We start from the raw sequence: 21,612 nt of genomic DNA, 5'->3' as shown, positions 1-21,612 counted from the left end.
AGTACACAGACCTTAGACAGGAAGTCTAAGGTATATGTACTTTATGACCTTTTTCGACCATTCCAATCACCACGTCAACCAGCAGCATGGTGCCAAAGAGCCTACATAAGAACTTAGCAGTGATAGGCCTCCCTGAGAACACCTACAAGAAACTTCAGAAGGCTGCAATCCTGAACCAGTAATAGTAACAGACATAACAAACATCCCATGCACCCGTTGCTCTATGGGAATGGATACTGGGGAAAAAAAAACAGCATAAAGGAGAAGAAAGAGATAATACTATAAGACTATCTACCTGAAATGATATAAGACCACCTACCTGATCACCATAGCAGTGGACCAGCATGACAGATTATGGTCCATTTCCCTCAGCATGATTGTTGAGGAGGCTTCCATCCTGCAGTGGGTTGATAATGGCTGCAGTTTACATTTCAGTCATTGTATGCACATTTGTCTATCCTTCCTAGAAAGTAGAAAGTCGAGCATGAAAGGTCATTGCTGACCTTTTTCTTTGTTTGTAGGGTGTAGCGCTGATCGAGTTTCTGCTTTGTGGTGAGATTATTAACCGGCAACCTGCAGAAAACCTATGCCTTAAACAGGAAGTCAGAGAGGTGGCAAATGATCACCATGTTAACCACCTGCATGGTGCCAAAGAGCTTATATAAGAACCTAGCAGTAACAAGCCTCCCAGAAAACACTTACAAAGAACTTCAGAAAGCCACGATCCCTGTAGGATAGTCAGAGAGTTCCCTCGACTAATAATGGTAACCGGGCATAACAACCACTCCAACCTGGACCTGTGTACCAGGTATGTGGAGATAGAAGTGGGCGAACTCACAAGGAGAAGAAAGAGGTTATAATAATAACAACAACACAGTTAAAAACAGCTCTTTTAGTTTTAAAAATTGTATGCATTTCTATCCTTGAGGATACTTTGTTTCTTCGAGTGCCAGTGGACTGTCAAGAAATGGGCATATGCACATTAGAGACAATAGCATTATCTACAAGAGAGACAATAATTGCTAATATCTTAAACAAATGATATCACATAAAGGTGAATCCCATTTGTTTAATGCCTGAAATGCTATTGTATTATTTTCAAATGATTTCAGTCTCTGTATGGAAATAGAAGGAATGTTCAAACAAAAAGCAGGCAACCTCTATATCTGTATATATACCATATGTACATATATATTATAGGAGTAATAGGAGTAACTTATTAATGTCAGGAGCAATTGCAAGTATCAGAATGAACAGTGGTAGAAGGAACACCATCATCATCCAATTTATAAGTGTATTAAAGTAGGTAGAACAGCAGTATATTTGGTGTGCAAAATTCAGCCAGGCAAGAATGAACTGGGAAGATCCCAACCAGCTCAGGTGTATCATGCTATTAAGATGGCCTCCAATTAGGGGATGATCGCCTTTCTCTCCGAGCGACTTTCTGTTACCAAATATGCATACAAGTGAAACTGTGAGGACTTTAACCATATTTATACAACCACATGTGACTGTGATGCTTACACACACCTTTCTTATTCCCTAAGAGAAGCACTGACAAAGAGATTTTGAAATGCCAACAGTGGCACTGATTTTTCATTTTTTAAGCCACAATCGAAGGCCGCCATAGCCTAGTGGTCAGGCGCGCGGGTGCATAAGTACACGTGCCTTGAGTGACCTGGGTTCAAGCCCGTGACTGCTGAATACGGTGCTGTTTCTTGTATTCTATCTTGTGAACTCCTCTGACCATTTGGTCATCCCGGAGTATAAACAGAAAATTTATTTATTTATCTAAGATGATTTGGAATAATATGATGTAGCTGAAAATTAGTGAACAAATAGTTATCTCTTGGAAACTTTCTCAGTTAATACAGGTAGCTTAGTAATAACAAATTATTTATTATGGATCAAAGTATTGCTGCAGTGACATACGTAACCATGCACCAAATAATGCCATTAAGAAACATCAGCAATGGAACTGCCTGCACAATACTGTAAAGTTTGCATCCACTGGGTTCCAAAATACCTGATGTCTACCAAGAAAAGGAACTGAGGATGAGTTTCAGCATGTATTTCATCAGATACAAACAGGAAGGTAATGACTTTCTCCGCAGGTGATGAGTCATGGTGTCACCATTTCAGTCATCCGTAGTCGAGTGGTCAGGAGCGGGAGTGCAGTAGCACACGCTCTTTGAGTAGACCTTGGTTCAAGCCCCTGACTGCTAAATACGGTCAATCTGCCAACCCGCACTGGACCAGCATGGCAGATTACGGTCCATTTACCTCAGCATGATTGTTGAGGAGGCTTCCATCCTGCAGTGGGTTGATAATGGCTGCAGTTTACATTTCAGTCATTGTATGCACATTTGTAATAAAGCAAATGTGCATGCAATGGAAGCATCTATCCTTCCTAGAAAGTAGAAATTCGAGCATGAAAGGTCATTGCTGACCTTTTTCTTTGTTTGTAGGGTGTAGTGCTGATTGAGTTTTTGCTTTGTGGTGAGATGTCAAACTTTGCATTGTAACGATACTGTCAAACTTTGCATTGTTTAAGACAAAGAACAAAGTCTTAAGCATCCAGAAATTTTGATGCAGGAAGGTATTTTGTTTGATGGCAATGCCTGTCCCCATACTGTCCAATAAATGGTGTCATCATTCAACATGTATGGCTAGGAGTTTCTGGAACGGCCTCTCTATATCCTGAGCTTTCTCCCACGTGATTTTCACATTTATGGATCTTAAAGAAAACCACAAAATGAAGGCAGTTCCAACTGCATCTCTTCAACTTGGATGAAGAGATGCAGTACATTGTTACAGACTTCCTTATGTTAAAGTAATTCTACAAATGGTGTATCATGTTTCTAACTTCACATTGGGACATGTCTCAACAGGCATGGTGAATTCATATAGATAATTAAATCTTTGAGCATGAAAAAAGCCTTGGAAGTTGGGAATACAGTCAATATCAAATTTGTTTCTCATGCCAATAATTAAGCAGAAATTTTAATATACAGTAACAATAAAATACTGCACATAATAAAAGCATAAACAAAAACAGTAAACTTCGAACTGTATAAATAAAACTGGATATACATAAATACAAAAGAAATAAAACATATCAATAACTACCACTGTTGGTACATAACTACAAGTGTAGGAGAGGATTGTAAATTCCAGTAATGTGGACGCCAACAAAAATACATAAATGTAGCCCCACTTCTTTCCCACTGTGAAATCACACACAACTGAAAGCCAGCACACTTGGTTATTTGCCAATATTAATGCCTTTTGTTCCTTCCCTTCTCTTCCATTGGTGTTCAGCTGGTGAGGGCACTGGAGGGGCTGTGCATAATCTGATATATCTGGGGCCAACATTATGGCCTTCAGCCATAATGTTGTCCTCTGAACCATAGTTTGTAAATGGGCCAGCACACAATGGTCTTCTAGAAACAGATTTGTAGGCATTGGCCACATTGAGCAATGACATTATTTGCTGTTTAGCAAAGAGCAGTAATACTCCCAGCTTCATAGAAAACTGTAAAAACTCAGTGCGCTTGGCAATGTTAACTGCTGCAACTATTGCAATGCATGAGGAATAATTGTAAATATTGTCTTCATATTTACAATTATTCCTCCTCCATTTCCTGATAGAAACTGACAGTGCAAAAACATTTGGTTTCCAGTTCCTCCATGACTATATTAGTTGCAGAAACCAACAAGGACACCCATGGCATACTGTATCTGCTGAAACAAATAAGCATCAAACACAATGATACTATACAAAGATTAATATGTGGGGTACAGTGGGAATGCCACTTAAGTGGCATCCCCACTGTGGATCCTAACAGATCCACAGTAGGGATGCCATCCTAACAGATTCACAGTAGAGATGTCATTTAAGTGCAGTGACCTACCATACATTTTGATAACAGCCTTAACTTAATGAGTATGTTCCTCGGATCCACAATGTAGCACATATAGCAACTCCTCTACATACTTCTTGAGAGTGACCAAACGTCTGGCACTTAAAACTTCTGATTGATAAAATTTAATGTACCAAATGTTAGAATGGTTTCTCCTAACCACTTGAGAACAACAATAGTCTCTAAATATTTTTGTACCAAGAATGGTGCTAAAATATGTGAAGCATGGTCAGTTAATGAGTACAGAATGAGTAAACAAAGTATTGCACTGTTGGTAGTGTTTGTTTTTTGTCTTTTAGCATTAGATGTCATAGTATCTTCCCTGTTCCTTTCATCAGGATCAAGTGATCCATGTGGTATACTGAACTAGTAAGGTCGGTGTTTGCTCCTTTTGCCTCTAGGGGTTAACACTTTTCCTCCTAGGTTTCCAGACCCACCATGGGGAGGCAGGAGCAGTGACAACTAGTGACCAAGCAGCTAGAAGTTAGTGGTTAGACTTGTTAAAGAACAAAGAAAAAAAAAAAAGATGGTTTTCCTCTTTTGAGCCTTTGATTACTTCTCTTTCAAGCTATTAGACAGAAAATCTGTCTTTCTAAGAGAGAAAGTCACTCTTAGAAAGATTGCACTCTTCATAGAACACTATTCTATGAAGAGTGCACAATAAATTTCACCATTAATCATTCAGTCACTAGAAATCACTTGGGGCAAGGTGTTCATATTCTAATGGTATTTATACTTTATGCAAATGTCAATTATCATCATGCTTACCTCAGTAGGAAAGGCTTTAATGTTATGTTTAGGAATAAGATAAATCTTGCTGGGGTTATTACTTGCTTCCCAACAATGAACCTCTGTCAGTGCAAATGTTTGCTGCTGACTATCCTCTTCCTTGCTTACAACACACAAAACCTATAAGAAATTAACAGAAGGAAAAAAAGTCAGCAATATTTAGTTATGATTATTTAACTAAATTAAAATACAGAATAATTAAACAATAGCAGGGTAGTACAAATCAAAAAAGTATTATAATATATAAACGACTAAGGGATTTTCTAAATTTGGAAGAAAGGACCATAAATCTGAATCAACCTGATAATGATTAATTAAATATAAAGCTGATATTTGAATGAATGACTTGGTTTTCTCTGTCCTAATAAACTCCCCTGTATGTTTGCTGCCGACCGGGCTAGCCGGGTGGGTAAAGTGCCTGCCTAGCAACCCAAAGGTCGCGGGTTCGAATCCCGCCTCGGGCTTGGATCAAAGTACTGCAAAAACCTTGGGAGGTGCATTATGGCCACAGAAGCCTATGCGCCAACAACTAACTTAAAAAAAAAAAGAAAAGAAAAAAAAAGAATGTTTGCTACAAGCATAAATCCAAGTGATTTGTAGCATCACTGTAAGGTTAATGCCCAGCCTTTGAGAAGAAAAGCTATTTAAAATGGGTTTAAATTTAATTGATCCAGCAACACCAAATAAGAGGTTGCCATTAATCATTTTGACAATGACTATAATTATTAACTATATTTAGCAGTCATGTGAGCTTGAACAACAGGCCACTCAAACAGCGTGTCCTACTGCACTCTTGCTCATAACCACATAGAAAATGGCATTACTGTACATTTCCTCCATAAAATGGCAGAATCACAAAATTTATGCATTAACTTAATTTTAGATAGTTTAGGGAAGAATTTCACACAAGGTAAGAAAATCTGCTGAATTCATTCACAATTTGTGTTGATCAAACAGTCTTTTATTATTATTTTTTAACATGCTTACAAAACACAAAACCTACAAGAAATTAATAGGAGATAAAATGGGAGCAACTACTGTAAAAGTACTTGGGCAGTACCCACTAATAGTGGGTACTGCCCAACCATGTGAAATGTGCCCCTGTGTGCATGACCCACGTTGGCATCATCAATTTGCTGGAAAAAGGGTGATCAGGTTAAATGTGTGAATATTTTTAACAGCATTTAAAATATTCACACATTTTAAATGTGTGAATATTTTAAATGCTGTTCAAAACTGTACTTATACATATGAATATGAATCAGTAATATATGCATATGAATGCCTACATTACTGATTCAGTATAATAGCATTTTATTACAATTACTTATTTAACAATAATTCAGTCTGCTTTCTCAGGTTTGCATTTCTCAATGTAGAAATAATGGCAGTACCATGAATGGTGTCAATAAACTAGCTTCCATTTATTCTATTCATTCATTTCATCTACAGAAAGATTAGTACAGTCATAAATCATTGTTTCATCTGAACTATAATTTGTATCTTCATCACTGTCTCATCAATTGGTATTATTAGAGGGTTGCACAACTCTTCCATCATGGCATATTTTCTCCAATGTTCTTCCAAATTCAATACATGAGAACAATATTTTTTCCAAGTTTCTTCGCAGAATGGAGTTATTCCATGAATAGTTAATTCTAATAATTTATCCACCACTGCTTGTTTTAGTTTGCTTTTTTGAACATTTTAAAAGTGGGATTCTTGTTGTCTTTCACATTTTCCCTCCTAATATTTTTTAATGATTGTTTCTGAAAACCCCCACGGCAACACTTGCACACTTTGTTGCTTTTTTAACCAGCAAGCCTTGAACTTCATTTAGTGCTTCCTTATAAAAATAATTAATGACATTAAATATAATGTTTTTATCCTATGTAAACTTTCCTCTTGCATTCTTTGATGTAGATGGTGTACTTCCATTCTTTCTTTCCTAACAAAAATCATGAACTTGAGTTAACTATCAAACTATCCAGTTGTTGTGAAAAAAAGCCGTGAATTAGGGTTGAAATTGAAAATGTCTGCAATTCTACCCAGACAGGATAGGAGGGAGTATATGATGAGAGCCTTGTCGATCATTTCGGCCCTGGAGAGATTGTGCAAGGCTCAAGGAGTAGAATTTTTCTCAGACTGTGCTTGTTAACAGGAGAGACTGCTTCTACATGGATGGGATATACTTAAGAATCTGCAGATAAAGGAACCACTAGGTGGCAGTGATCACAGTGTGCTGAAGTGGGATTTACTCAAAGAGGTAACTACCATCAGGGGTAAAGGGAAGGGTTATTGCTTTCGTAAAGGCGACTAGGGAGGTCTGAGACGGTATTCAAATTCTATACGGTGGGACCAACTGATGATGTTACCAACAGTAAATTCAAAATGGAAAGCATTCAAAGAATTAATCTTGGAAGCTACTAGGCTTTTTATATCAACTAAAAAGATTGAAGAAATATTGTTCAAGATTTCGGCCTAAATGGATGTCAGATCTAAGGTGACATGTGGCAGAGAAGAAAAATGCATGGGATACATAAATTAATGGGTGACATGGAAGCCTATGATAGTTATATAAGCTGGTCTGTAACCAAGTCACAAAGGAGGTTAGGCTGACAAAGGCAGATTACAAGAAATCTTTGACAATGGATGCAAAGAAAAATAGCAAAGAGTTCTTTACTTATGTAAACTCTAGAAGGAGATGAATCAAATTGGTCCACTGGATATCGATGGTTCAACTGTTGATGATCCTGCTCAGGTAGCCAACAAACTAAATAAGTAAAGGAAACCCCCGCTATTTGCGGTCGCTGATTTAATATAAAATGAAACCTAAAAAAATGTGAATTTTAAATTGCTGTGAACATTTTCCGCCATAAAAAAACATCGGCGTGGCTAAAATCATCTTTCCCGGTCAAAACAGCGCTCAGTGAGTGGGGGAAGAGGAGTGACAAAATCGCGAGCATGGATGTTTCTTGCTAATCCTTGTTCAGTATGTGCTATGCGCTTGTCATGGAAGGTTTTGCCATTTGCTTTTAATTTATATGCTTATAAATTGAATAAATCTATTAATTTATAAATTGATATGCTTAAAAAATTATAAATCTACCGTTTTGCAGTGTAAAACAGACTTTTTCGAGTGTTAACGGAAGAAAGTGACGTTATTGTGGACAAGTTCTTTTCTAACCCCTACAAAAATATGGCTACGAATAACAAGGGAATTGTGAAAAGATCAAAGAAGGTGATGACATTAGTGAGAAAAATTCAGTTATTAGAAAAAATTTCTAATGGTGAAAGTGTCTCGTCAATCGCTAAACATTATAGGATAGACAGGATAGGAAGGGACAGGATAAAATCAATAAGTCAACGGTACGATCAATCCAGGAATCGGAAGAAAAAATCCGCCGAGTGTCCGTGAAAATGCGCTAATTGCTTCAAAAATTTGCTCTGTAACTCGTGATGTTAAATTAGAAAAAAATGGAAAAAGCTTTAAATCTGTGGATAGAAGACCGAACTCAAAATAAAATTCTGTTAAGTTCACTCATCATTCGTGAAAAGGCAAAACACCTTTATCAACACTTCAGCGAAACTGGTGATAGCACTGGCGGGATAAGTTTTTTTAGCTATAGCAAAGGCGCTAGATTGAAAGATTTGTTTGAAATTTCTAATAAATATTATTTAATATGAAATTGTTTCTTATTTCCATTTCAATACCTTATGCTTGCATTTCACTATGTACTGTCTATGTACATAGTCATATTATGAAGGTACATATAATACATACATAGACAAAATTTTAGACTAGTTTTTCTTATATATTTCATACTTTGGAATGGAACCCCTTTATTACTATGGGAGCCATTACTCAGTATACAGTAAACCCCCGCTATTCGCGGGGGGTTTACTGTATTTTGCATCTATATTCACACGAGGAGTTATTCAGAGAGGGGAATACCAGAGGTGAATTAAATTCTGGCAGTGAACTAGATGATTTTGTAATAACTGGAAGCAAAGTGGAGGAGAAATTGTTAAAGATAAACATAAGAAAGGCACCTGGGGTAGATGGGATCTATCCAGTTATATTAAAGGAGGCAGTAAAGGAAGTAAGCAAATCCTTAGCCATAATTATGAGAGCTTCTCTGGACTCAGGGGAGGTACCCATGGACTGGACATGTGCAAATGTGACCCCAATTCACAAAGGAGGATCAGTGGGCGACACAAGTAATTACAGACCTGTTAGTTTAACTTCTATTAAAGGGAAATCAATTGAGGCACTGGTTAAAGAAGCACTGCAGGATCATCTACACAAGACTTCAGTTATAGCTCGGACAGAGCATGGTTTTGTTAAGGGGAAGTCTTGTCTGACCAATTTGATTGGATACTATGATGTAGTCACAAAGGAACTCAATGCAGGGAATAACTTTGATATCATATATTTGGATCTTAGAAAGGCTATTGATACTGTTGCACATGGAAGACTGCTGCACAAATTGGAGCAGTGTGGCATTGGAGGCAAATTGCTGCTATGGATAAAGGGATGGTTGAGTGGGAGAAGACAGAGAGTGGTAATCAATGGACACTGCTCTTCGTTGACTAATGTTATTAGTGGAGTCCCTCAGGATTCAGTGTTAGGTCCATTGTTGTTTTCTGTATTTATTAATGATATCGATGATGGTATATCAGGCTTAATGTCCAAGTTTGCAGATGATACAAAGGTTGGCAATGTTGTTAATGACAGTACGCTGCTGCAACAGAATCTAGAAAAGCTGAGAGGTGGCAAGTACTTTACAATTGTCAATGAAGTTTAACAATGACAATTGTAAGGTACTGCATATGGGAAGCAGAACCCCAGAGTAATGTATCAACTGTGTGGTACTACACTGACAGTGGTAGAGAATGAAAAGGATCTGGGGTAATTGTGCAGGCAGATATGATGTTTTCTGAGCAGTGCAGAGGGTCTACAAGAGTAGCTCAAGGTGCCTTGTCAATGCTAGAATTTTTCTAGCAGGAAGAAGCAGGTGATTATCCCCTTGTATCAGGCCACACCTTGAGTACTGTATACACAGTGGTGAGCCATAGTGGGCTCGCGAGAGCCCATTGTTATTTTTTTTGAAAATTTGCGAGCCCATTGTTGAGACGTTCATTTATTTTACAAATGAAATCCTGAATGTAATTATTGAGTATCCAGAGCCGAAACTACGGTGGGGCGAGCGGGCCCCATTCCCAGCATTTTCATGGTGCAATCAATCGGTTATGTATTTTAAAATTCCTTCATTTTTGATTTAATTATAGTCAGACCTCTGTTTAATGAACTTCTTTATAGCAAATTTTTTTGATTCCTCTTGGTAATTACATTTGAAATAATTTCCGTTGAATGAAGAAAATTTCCATGTAATGTACAGATTAGGAGAGACAACTCTGTATGCATTGTTTTCATCTGGCCTTTAGGCAATTTAGGTAATTAGAAAGTGTGAATTAAGGGTGAAAGGGATTACCATTTCACAATGTTAGTGGTGTCCGTAAAACCTATGCAGTCACATACCAAGAAGTCACTCTAGTCAATATGCTTTCCATAGCCAGTCAGAGGATTAAGAAGATTCTCGACACGAATTATAGCCTCTGGTCAACGTGTGTTGTGGTTTCCCTTTACTCTGAGAAACGGGCATATGTTTTTCGGAAAGGTGAGTGATCCATGCCTTCCAGTAAATTTCTCCTATGTTTACATGGTCACAGTAGCTGAATATCTGTGTGATTCTGGATTTTGCACTGTATTCAAAGAACTAGTGAGAGTAGCAATGTAGAGGGTGGGGATTGAGGCAACCAAGATATTATATAAACTTTACGAAGATGAAATGTAGGCAGATTTTGAAACTTTGTCAAGCCTTTCACTGTGTAGAAAATGTTCTAAAATATAATGGGATACAGGCAATAATTAAAAAAAACAAACTCTATCACCAATCTCCAAAAAACTAGTGTGAATTAAGGATGATTGCTAAAGAACCAGATGTAGAAACTATAAGGATCGGTCATGTGTTCGGGCCACGATGAGCAGCTTTTAGCTTGCAGACGGCAACTGTGAGTTGGAGGAATCATCCTGCTTTGTGCAAACATTTTGAATCAGAAGTTAAATATTCCGGATTATTAAACCGACTTTTAAATTTGGAATTTCTTACCCATTTAGCACTAATGATTGACATCCTGCAGGAGCTCTCTTACCTTTCAGAAGCTTTACAGAATCACAATCAGATGTGGTTACAAAGAAACTGGATGCAAAAAATAATTTTGATATCATATATTTGGATTTCAGGAAAGCTTTTGACACTGTTGCGCATGGAAGACTATTGTACAAATTGGAGCAGAATGGTATTAAGGGTAAGTTGCTACAATGGATAAAAGGATGGTTGAGTGGGAGAAGACAGAGGGTGGTAATTAATGGGTGCTGCTCTTCGTGGACTAATGTTATTAATGGAGTCCCACAGGGTTCGGTGATGGGCCAACTGTTGTTTTGTATATATATCAATGATATTGATGAAGGTATATTAGGCTTAGTGTTGAAGTTTGCAGATGATACAATGGTTGGCAGGGTTGTTAATGACAGTAATGGCAGTGTGCTACTGCAACAGGATCTAGATAATTCGGGCAGATGGGCTAAGAAGTGGCAACTGAAGTTTAACCTTGACAAATGCAAAGTACTGCATATGGGTAGAAGTAACCACAGAGAAACGTACCAACTGTGTGGTACTATACTTAAGGTGGTAGAAAATGAAAAAGACCTGGGAGTAATTGTGCAGGCAGATATGAAGTTTTCTGAGGAATGCAGACAGGCTGCCAGGGCAGGTCATGGGGTTTTGTCAATGATATATAGGAATTTTGCTAGCAGGGAAAAGGAGGTGATTGTCCCTCTGTATAAGGCAATGGTCAGGCCACGTCTTGAGTACTGCGTACAGGTTTGGAGGCCTCATTTTAGGAAGGATGTAGATTTGCTTGAACGTGTTCAGAGAAGAGCAACAAGATTGGTGAGGGGAATGAAGGGATCCTCTTACCAAGAGAGGCTAAAGTTCTGCAAATTGCAGTGGCTGGAGACTAGGCACCTGTGCGGTGATCTGATTGAGGTGTATAAGGCCTTGAATGGATTGAGCACGCTGAATTCTGATGGGATCCTTCCACTTATTCAGATTACGAACCTAAGGGGGCATAACTTCAAATTAAGAAAAGACAGATGTAGAATAGATGTGCGGAAATTTGTCTTTAGCCAGTGGGTGGTTAATTGCTGGAACAAACTTCTATCTGTTGTGGAAGTTGATAGGTTAAATAAATTTAAGGAGGGACTGGACAGGCATTTGGAGGGAATGGTGTGATTTTTTTTTTTTTTTGGCTGATGCTGCATAAGCTCATACACTTCCTTTCTTGCATCACATGCCACTACTACTACTACTACTACTACAATCGTAAGAGCATATAAATTAATTATTCGAACTATCGATGCTATTGCTAATTTGAAAAATTCTGAAGCTAAAATTGAGAGCATGTTGAAGTGGAAAGAATTTGAAGGAATCAAAATTGAAAGTAAAAAAATTACCTCATAACAAGTTATTAAATGCATTATTTTATCCTTAAAGGATAAAATAATGAAATAAAAGAGCTTTTTTATTGTAAATATTTTATTGATCATTCACAGATTTTCATAATTTCTGGAAGACAAGATACAATGGATTTATGATAACTAAAGTAAGAGATGTATACTTGCGAGTGCAATGTATCTAAATATCTCTGTAAAATAGCACTGATTGATGTACCGATCTTGTAGTTGAAGTGACATACGCAGCTGTTAGGGGAAGCTAACAATGGAATGTAGCAAAAATGCGATACGAAAAAATAAATTGTTGGCAAATATTTGTATTGTTGCAATCATACTTACTGCAGTAGTAACTTCAGGAAGCATGATTGCGACGTCATACTATTCAATAGTTCTAAAAAGTTAGTTTGTTTGTTATTTGGTTTTTAGGAGCATTAGCAACTAAGGCCATACTGCTCCAGGATATGCGGTGGTCATTCCCTGACCTTTCCGCATCCTCCGTATTTGGTGGTGACGGGCTCGAACCCTGGTCTAATCAAGAAGCATGTGCTATGCACTGCTGCTCCTTCCCACCTGGCTATGGAGGCACCTCTAAAAAGTTAGAACTCCAGACACTGTTGTATCCAGTTATCATCGTAATGATGACCAGGTTTTCAAGTTTTTTTTTTTTTTTAGATAGACCTAGGAACGTTTTACACATTCACTTATACGCATGGTTAAGGGGGTAATAAGCCACATATGTCCACCCCCTCTAAATCCACCCCTGACTTGAGATATCATACCGGTCACGAAAAATGCGAAGTGCTTTAATCACACTACTAGTACTGCGAGCATGGGAAGCACCTCTAGCGGAAGCCACGGATGACGTCATTTCCATGACCGATCAAATTTACTCGTAGAAAGTTGGAAAAATTGCCAGCCCATTGTTAAAATATTCACAGCTCACCACTGTGTATAGAGGTCTGGAGGCCTTATTTTAGGAAGGATGTAGAGATGCTGGAGTGAGTGCAGAGAAGGGCAACAAGATTAGTGAATGGAACAAAGGGTTGCTCTTACGAAGAAAGGCTAAAGTTTTGCAAATTACAGTGTCTCTGGAGACTAGGCACCTGGGAGGTGACCTGATTGAGGTGTATAAAGCCTTGAATGGTTTAAGCATGCTCAACAATGCTAATGGGATTGTTCCTCTTACTCAGAGGGCATAAATTCAAATTGAGGAAAGACAGTTGATGGATAGATGTGCAGAAGTTTGCCTTTAGCCAGCGTGTGGTTGACTGCTGGAAAACTTCCATCTGTCATTGTAGAAGTTGATGGCAGAACTAGACAAACATTTGGACTGATTGGATGGGTGAAATTAGAAATTATTTTTTTTTGGCTGATGCTATATAAGCTCGCTTTCTTGCATCATGTGCCTTTACTAATGCTAACACTGGGAGACAAACGTTGCTACACGTCCGTAGGAATAACCTTAAATTGCCCTACACGTGTCTCCCGGGTGGTGCTAAGTGAGCAACTGTGTTGGCTGCTGGACCTCGAGCTCTGCTTTTGGATATCCCAGCAATTAGAGGATACATTATATTAATACTTAGAACATGGAACATTATCCTAATCTAAATGGCTCCTTTCAGAACCAAACAACAACAAAGAACATAGGACACCCTCTGAATATTCTTCAACTTAATATCGAGGGTATAAGCCGATCAAAAAGTGACTACCTTTTAAAAGTGCTTAACGACTACCATGTAGATGTTGTGCTGCTACAAGAAACACATTGTGAAGATCAAAACCAACTTTACTCTAGATGTAAATTACCAGGATACAGCCTTGTCGCGGCTACTTTCCATAAAAGCTATGGTACCACTACACATATCCGAAATAAAATTGACCAAATAGAAATTTTGGACATAAGCTCTAATGACATTTTCACTACCAGGGTTGGGGTGATGGGCCTGGAAATAATAAATATCTATAAACCACCATCTCAACCTTGGTGTAAAGAAGCTATCCAGAATGTGCATCATCCATCAATTATTATGGGAGATTTCAACAGTAGGAGTACTCTTTGGGGCTATGCTGACACTAACGCAGATGGCCTTGGTGTGATGGTCTGGTCTGAAGTCGAGGATGTTTTCTTAATGTATGATGCAAAAGAGAAAGGTTCCTTTCACTCAGGCAGATGGAACAAAGATACCAACCCAGACCTCTGTTTTGTCTCAAGAGATGAGTGCGGAAGACCTTTGCAGTGTAGCAGGAAAGTTTGAATAATTTTCCTCATAGTCAGCATAGACCAATTCTTGTAAAACTTGGTACCGAAGTTCCAATAGTAAGATCAAAGCCTGTACCTCGCTGGAACTTTGGAAAAACTCACTGGGAAGCCTTCACTAATGAGGTGGATCACAATATTCAATGGATCCCATCAAAAACCGACAATTATAAGCGATTTGTTGGTTTAATATGCTCCATAGCAAAGAAACATATTCCCAGAGGATATAGGAAAGAATACATTCCTGGCTGGAACAGAAGATGTGACGAGCTATATGAAGAATACCAACTTAGCAATAGAACAGAAATTGCTGATGAACTATTGCAATGTTTAGACTCTGCTAGGAAAGAAAAATGGAACATAATGACAGCAGGTATGAATTTCCAACACTCAAGCAGAAAAACATGGACACTTCTGAGGAAACTCGGAAGTAGTACTCCCAAATATATTAATAAGAGCTCAGAAGTATCCCCAGGAAAAGTAGCCAAGAGAATTGTCAACATTTCCAAGAGACCAACCGATACTAACAAAGATGAAGTCAAAAAACTTAAGAAGGAATTAAGAACTAGACTATCCTTGGCTGAACCAACCTCCCAATTCTCAGGAGAATTCACAATTGCAGAGATTTCAACAGCTCTGAAGGAAATAAAACCAGGCAAAGCAGCCGGAGTGGACGGAATATATCCAGAGTTCCTGAAACATTGTGGTCCAAGAGCTCTGAATTGGCTAGTTAAATTTTTTAATGACATCTTGCAGAATGGTAGGTTCCCGTCTTTGTTTAAGAGAACTAAAATATGCCATCCTAACGCCTGGGAAAAGTGGATCTTGCCCTGAAGATTATCGCCCAATTGCACTTTTAAATATATGTTATAAATTAATTGAAAGAATGGTTTACAATAGAATTTCAACCACAACCTTCTAACACATACCAACTGAACAAGATGGATTCCGACCAGGCCGAAGCTGCTGTGATCAGGTACTGGCACTTACCAGCCATATCGAGAACGGATTCCAAGATAAGAAGAAGACCATTGCAGTCTTTGTGGACTTGACATCAGCTTATGACACAGTACGGCGACAAGGAATGATTCTGAAATTTTTGAAGATTATTCCTTGTAAGCCCCTCGCGATCCTACTTAACAATATGTTATGCAACAGAGTGTTTGAAGTACACTTAAACGGCAGAGTGAGCAAGTCCTATATATTAAACAATGGTTTACCACAAGGATCAGTTCTAGCCCCATTATTATTTAATATCTATACTGCAGATCTTCCAGCAACTGCTTCTAGGAAATTCATGTACGCAGATGACATAGCCCTGACTGCCCAGTCTACTGACTTCAAAATTGTAATAAATATTTTCACACATGGCGACTTAAACCTAATTTAAATAAAACCGAAGTTAGCTGTTTTCATCTGGATAATCATAGGGCTAACTATATGCCACAAGTGGAATATAAAGGTCAACGACTGAAACACAACCCTTGCCCAAAATATCTGGGAATTATAATGGATCGAACACTGACATATAAACAACACCTTTGTAATATTGCAGCAAAGATAAAAACTAGGAATAACATCTTGCATAAACTCAGTGGAACAGGCTGGGGAGCAAACGCAACGGTGCTACGAACATCAGCCCTTGCCCTAGTCTACTCAGTTGCAGAATATTGTTGCCCCGTATGGCTTAATAGTGCACACTCTGTAAAAGTTGATACCCAACTGAATGACACAATGAGGACAATATCAGGCACCATTAAATCGACACCTTTAAAATGGCTACCAGTGTTATCTAACATCTACCCCCCTCATATAAGAAGAGAAATAGCCTTGCTGAAAGAATGGCAGAAATGTCAAAGAAATCCTCAATTGCCCATACATCAGGATTGCAAACCCCAGAAGCCGGAGAGATTGAAGTCTAGGAACCCCTCATGGAAGCTAGGCGAGAAACTTATCAAGTCACATTTTAATGCTGACCAGACCTGGCGCGAAGACTGGACTACTTCAAATCCCGACCACCTGGGTTTAGTCAGTGATCCATGCAGAGCTGTTCCAGGTTTCAACTTACCAAGAAAGGAATGGACATCCCTGAACAGAATCCGAACAAATCACGGAAGATGCAAGTTTTGGCTGCATAAGTGGGGAAAAACTGAAAACCCATTCTGGGACTGTGACAACGTGCCCCAGACCATCCAGCATGTCATCTCGGAGTGCCCAAAGAGGAGATTTGAAGGCTCCATCCAAGATCTACATGGTGTTACTGATGATGCTATTAAGTGGCTGAATAAACTGGACATTACATTTTAATTCATCAAATGTTACTTATAATTTTTTTCTGTAAATATTGTTTTTAGGCTTATTGTAATTTATTTATTTATTTTTTGACATTGTTTGTTACAAATGTATCCTCATTTTTGCAATACGAAATAATAATAATAATGCTAACACTGATAGTGTTTACTAATTCTTCACCTGAGTTGTACTATAACTCTAACTATACCCAAAATGGAATCGCCCTGACATTTTGCCAAGCATGCTCACATTTCATGCGGTCAGATAGTATGTTCTCCTCTTGCCACCAGTACCACTAGCACAAGGCACAGCAGAGACTCTACAAGGCCTCTGAACACAGCAAGAGGAATGTTTTACCTTATCACCAGGACAAGGCATGTTATACTTTGTCCTGGTGACAAGGTATTCCATCACTGACTGTTTTAGTCAGTGATGGAAGATTTAAATGCTGGATCTGTTGATCCATGTAATCCCAGAATTGTTCTCTGGGATTCATATCTGGTTAATTCAGCAACCAAGGTAGAACCTGGAAGTCTCATTTCATGTTGAAGAAACACTGAAACAAATACTGGCAATGTGGCAAGGTGCAATATCATGAACACACTTGTGTTCATCCAACAAGATAGTAATGACGACTGGGTGTATCTGATCATCCATGATGGATAGGTAGTTTTTAGCATTCTGGGAGCACACTGCTGCTACCTGCCTGTTTCTGTAAGACCAGGACATTGGAGTGATTCTGCTCCATAGTTTGTCACCGTATCTTCTATCTACTATCATGGCATAGCAGAAAATGTGATTCATTGGAAAAGACAACTGTTTTCCAGTTGTCAAAGGTCCAACAATGCCATTCATATGCAAACCTTAGGCATTGTTGGTAATGGGTGGCTGTAAGTGGGTACCTTACCCAGGTGTAATTCGGAGGAGGGTTTGATGAATTGTGACCTTGGAAACATTGCTGATCATCTCTTGGTTAAAAAGGATGGTCAGACATTCTATTGTCTTCTGTCTCTTTGCTTGCACAAGGTGGGACAGCTGCCTACATTTACCACAACCAACAATGAGGTGTGAGTGCCCACCACCTGCTGCTCTGTCCATATCCATCCACTCTTGAAACACCTTAAGTACACACTGCAAACAGCCCACAATATTCTCAGTTTTGTAATACTGCCACCCTTCAACTGGTACCCATCAATTATCCCTTTTTTGAAGTCCATCAGCTCACATCCTTGCCCATGGTAAAATGTACTTTGTATGGACCATAAAAAGATAAATGTGTCAAGTTTATGCCATGAACCTATCACATTTACTGGTTCTCACTGTAATTCATGTACCACCAGACAGGAAGGAATGACTAACTGCTAAAATATGGGGACTGTCATAATGTTTTGCTGGACAGTGTATATACAAAGTATACAACAAGAAAACAACAAACAAAACATATTATTCATTTCCTGCTGAATATTATATAACCTGATGAAATCAGGTTTTGTAATTTAGTGCATGCAGCCTTTTCTACATGAAACAAAACTATCTGTTTAGTTTTGTTTCATGTATATGTACGGCAGTATTCAATTTAGCAGCTATCTTGGCTATCTCCATTGCCATTACCTTATAGAATTACTTTTTTCAGTTTATACTGTCTTAGTTTACTTGTGTCAAGCTTAGTATACATCTGCTACTACCATTATATTATGTCATCTAATTTACCATTATATTATGCCATTTAATTTACCATTATATTATGCCCTTTAATTTACCATTATATTTACAGTTTGCACTCTTTTAATTCCTAGGTTATGAAATTAAAAGAGCACAAAGCATAAAAGTTGCTTACTTTCAAATAGATTGCTTGAGTGACTGTTTCAGTGGGTTTCAAAATCTTTGTCTGTTATGAGTATGGCAGCTTTCTGATAAGAACATATCAATGGCTGACAAACCTTCTTTTCATTTCTCACCATTAGATTACCTCTGTGATATTTCATCGTTTAGACCTCTGCTTACATCGATATTTTGTGATCCCTATACCATCATAGTTTTGTTAAATTTCTTTATTTCAGTAGCTTCATTGCCTTATTAAGCCGTCCTGATCTTCAAAATTATTTTTGTATGGTACATACTTTTTCTTTTCCCATATTTGTTTTATCTGTTTTTGTTGATACAGATTCCAACACATTTTAACATAGAGTTTTACCATCTTAAACTTCTGGCATTTCATTATTTCAAAATTAACCAGTTTCATTAGTGGTTACTAAATTTTATTCTATTAGGTGTTTTTATTTTATTATATTGGAATTTGCTATTTTTAAAATTTGACATTTCATGGTGGTTATATTCTGTCCTGCATTTATTGGTAATATTCTTTTCTTGAAGAATATCGTATAACCTGGAGACATTAGGGTGTGCAGTTTAGTGCATACTGTGCCTGCCTTTCATTTCATATTTTTCCTTTACGGAATACTCATTTATTTAATCTTTTCTTTAATTTTGTTTTATTTTACACTGAGTGATCACTGAATTATGACCACCCCTATGAAAACAGAATGCAACCCATTGACCACATAAGTTACGAGAGTGCGGAGTTAGTAAACCTACAAAGCATAGATAACGTGTCAGTGGTTCAGCAGGTAGTAAAATTCCAAGCGTGATGGGTAAAAGGAAGGATTTATCGGACCTTGATAAAGGACAGATTATGGGTGCTCAACGAACTGGTGCTTCGATTTCCCAAACGGCTGAACTGGTGGGGTGTTCGAGAGCCGCTGTAGTTAAAGTGTACCAGGACTGGCGTTAAAATGGTCAAACAATGACCTGACAGCAAAACTGCAAAGATCAGCGAAAGGTTGATGTTAGAGGTGAGCACCGGGTTTGACAACTCATACAGGTGAACAGGCACAGCACTGTCGAAGAGTGCTTGCTAACAGCAAAGACTGCTTCTACAGAGATGGGATACACTTAAATAGAAAGGGTGCAAGAATAGGTGCTGATGCTATTGAGGCAGTGTTAGGTGGGCTGAAAAGCTGCTAGCTTAGGGGACTTTCACAGACTAAAAGATTAACAGTAGCCACAGGCAGAGGCGAAATTGATTCTTGCACTGCTTCTATTGTAATGAGCAGCAGCCTGGAGAGTAGGTGGCTGCTGGGAGTCATCATGGAACAAGTAAATACATGGGCTGTGTTAGGGTAATTAAGAGTAAAAACAGGTGCATGTATATTTGCATGTACACCAATACTAGAAGTATAGTAAATAAATTTGATGAATTTGAAGTGCTGATCAAGATATCAAAGGCAGATATTGTTGGAATATCAGACACATGGTGTCACACAAATATAAGCAGTGCAGAACTGGAATTTGGGTGAGTACAAAGTGTACAGAAAGGATAGACAGGGTAAGAAGGTGGGAGGGGTTATGCTGTTAGTTAAAAAACACATAAAAACCAAGGAAGTGCATCCAGTTGATATGGGTGGACAGTGCAATATTAAGTCAGTTTGGTGTGACATAAGGACTGGGAAAGGGAAAATGAGAGTAGGAGTATCTTATAGGCTTAATTATAGGCCTAATGACTCTGATGAGTACAATGAACAATTGTGCAGAGAAATAGAGTGGGCCAGTAAATCAGTGTCTTGTAATAGGGGATTTTAACTTTCCAGATATTGACTGGAATTTGTGGATTGGTCACACCCACGCTAACAAGATTTTTGTGGATTTATTGGAGGATTGTTTTTTCAGCAACATGTTTGAGGGGCAACTCGAAGGAATACTCTTGATCTGATTATCAGCAGTGATTCTTCATGCATTAAAAATCTGCAGATAAAGGAACCACGAGTTGGCAGTGATCACATCGTACTGATGTGGAATTTACTTAAAGATATAACTACGATCAAGGGTAAAGGGAAGGGTTTTTGTTTTTGTAAAGGTGACTATGGTGGTCTCAGACAATTTTTAAATTCTATACAGTGGGATCAACTGATGATGTTTAAAACAGTGAAATCTAAATGGGAAGACTTCAAGGAATTAATTTTGGAAGCTACTAGGCTTTTCATACCAACTGAGAAATACTGTTCAAGATTTAAACCTAAATGGATGCCAGATGAACTAATGAGGCTTGTGGCAGAGAAAAAAATGTGTGGGATGCATATAAATTATGAGGTGACACAGAAGTCTATGGCAGATATAAGCTAGTCTGTAATCAAGTCACAAAGCAGGTTGGGCAAGTGAAGGCTGATTACAAGAAATCGTTAGCAAAGGATGCAAAGAAAAACAACAAAGACTTCTTTACTTATGTAAAGTCTAGAAGGAAGGGGATGAATCTGATTAGTCCACTTGATGGTGGTTTGACTATTGATAATCCTGCTGAGATAGCTGACAAACTATAAGTTTGTCAGCTATCCTCTTCTGTCTTCTGTCCTCTTCCTTACATTCTGTAAGGAAGAGGACAGAAGTTTATTAAACTCTAACAGGGAGTTAAATGATTTTGTAATAATGGAGATTAAAGTGGAGGAGAAATTGTTGAAGTTAAACAAAAAAAAGGCACCTGGGGTGGATGGAGTCTATCCAGTTATACTGAAGGAGGCAGCGAGTGAAGTTAGCAAACTCTTAACCATAATTATGAGAGCATCTTTAGATTCAGGGGTGGTCCCCATGGACTGGAGATGTGCAAATGTATCCCAAATTCACAAAAGGGGGTTAAAAGTGTGACACGAGTAATTATAGACCTGTTAGTTTGACTTCTGTTTCAGGGAAAATAATGGAGTCACTGGTTAAAGAAGCATTGC

The 21,612-nt window shown here is 38.2% G+C and overlaps 1 protein-coding gene across 2 annotated transcripts in view; it reads right to left on the bottom strand.

The window, feature by feature from the left end:
* Nucleotides 1–21,612, bottom strand: part of Vps13B (vacuolar protein sorting 13B) — a 965,007-nt gene that overhangs the window by 8,839 nt on the left and 934,556 nt on the right. For both annotated transcript variants that reach the window (XM_090386413.1, XM_090386414.1), the window contains exon 49: nt 4,692–4,832. In XM_090386413.1, coding sequence (XP_090242539.1) covers nt 4,692–4,832 — 141 coding nt within the window. The remainder of the gene's footprint in view (nt 1–4,691; nt 4,833–21,612) is intronic.

The sequence above is a fragment of the Mastigoproctus giganteus genome, chromosome 12 (genome assembly GCF_048544385.1).
Source record: "Mastigoproctus giganteus isolate SK-2022 chromosome 12, ASM4854438v1, whole genome shotgun sequence".
Classification (NCBI taxonomy): Eukaryota; Metazoa; Arthropoda; class Arachnida; order Uropygi; family Thelyphonidae; genus Mastigoproctus; species Mastigoproctus giganteus.
This window is presented reverse-complemented; position numbering and strand designations above follow the sequence as displayed.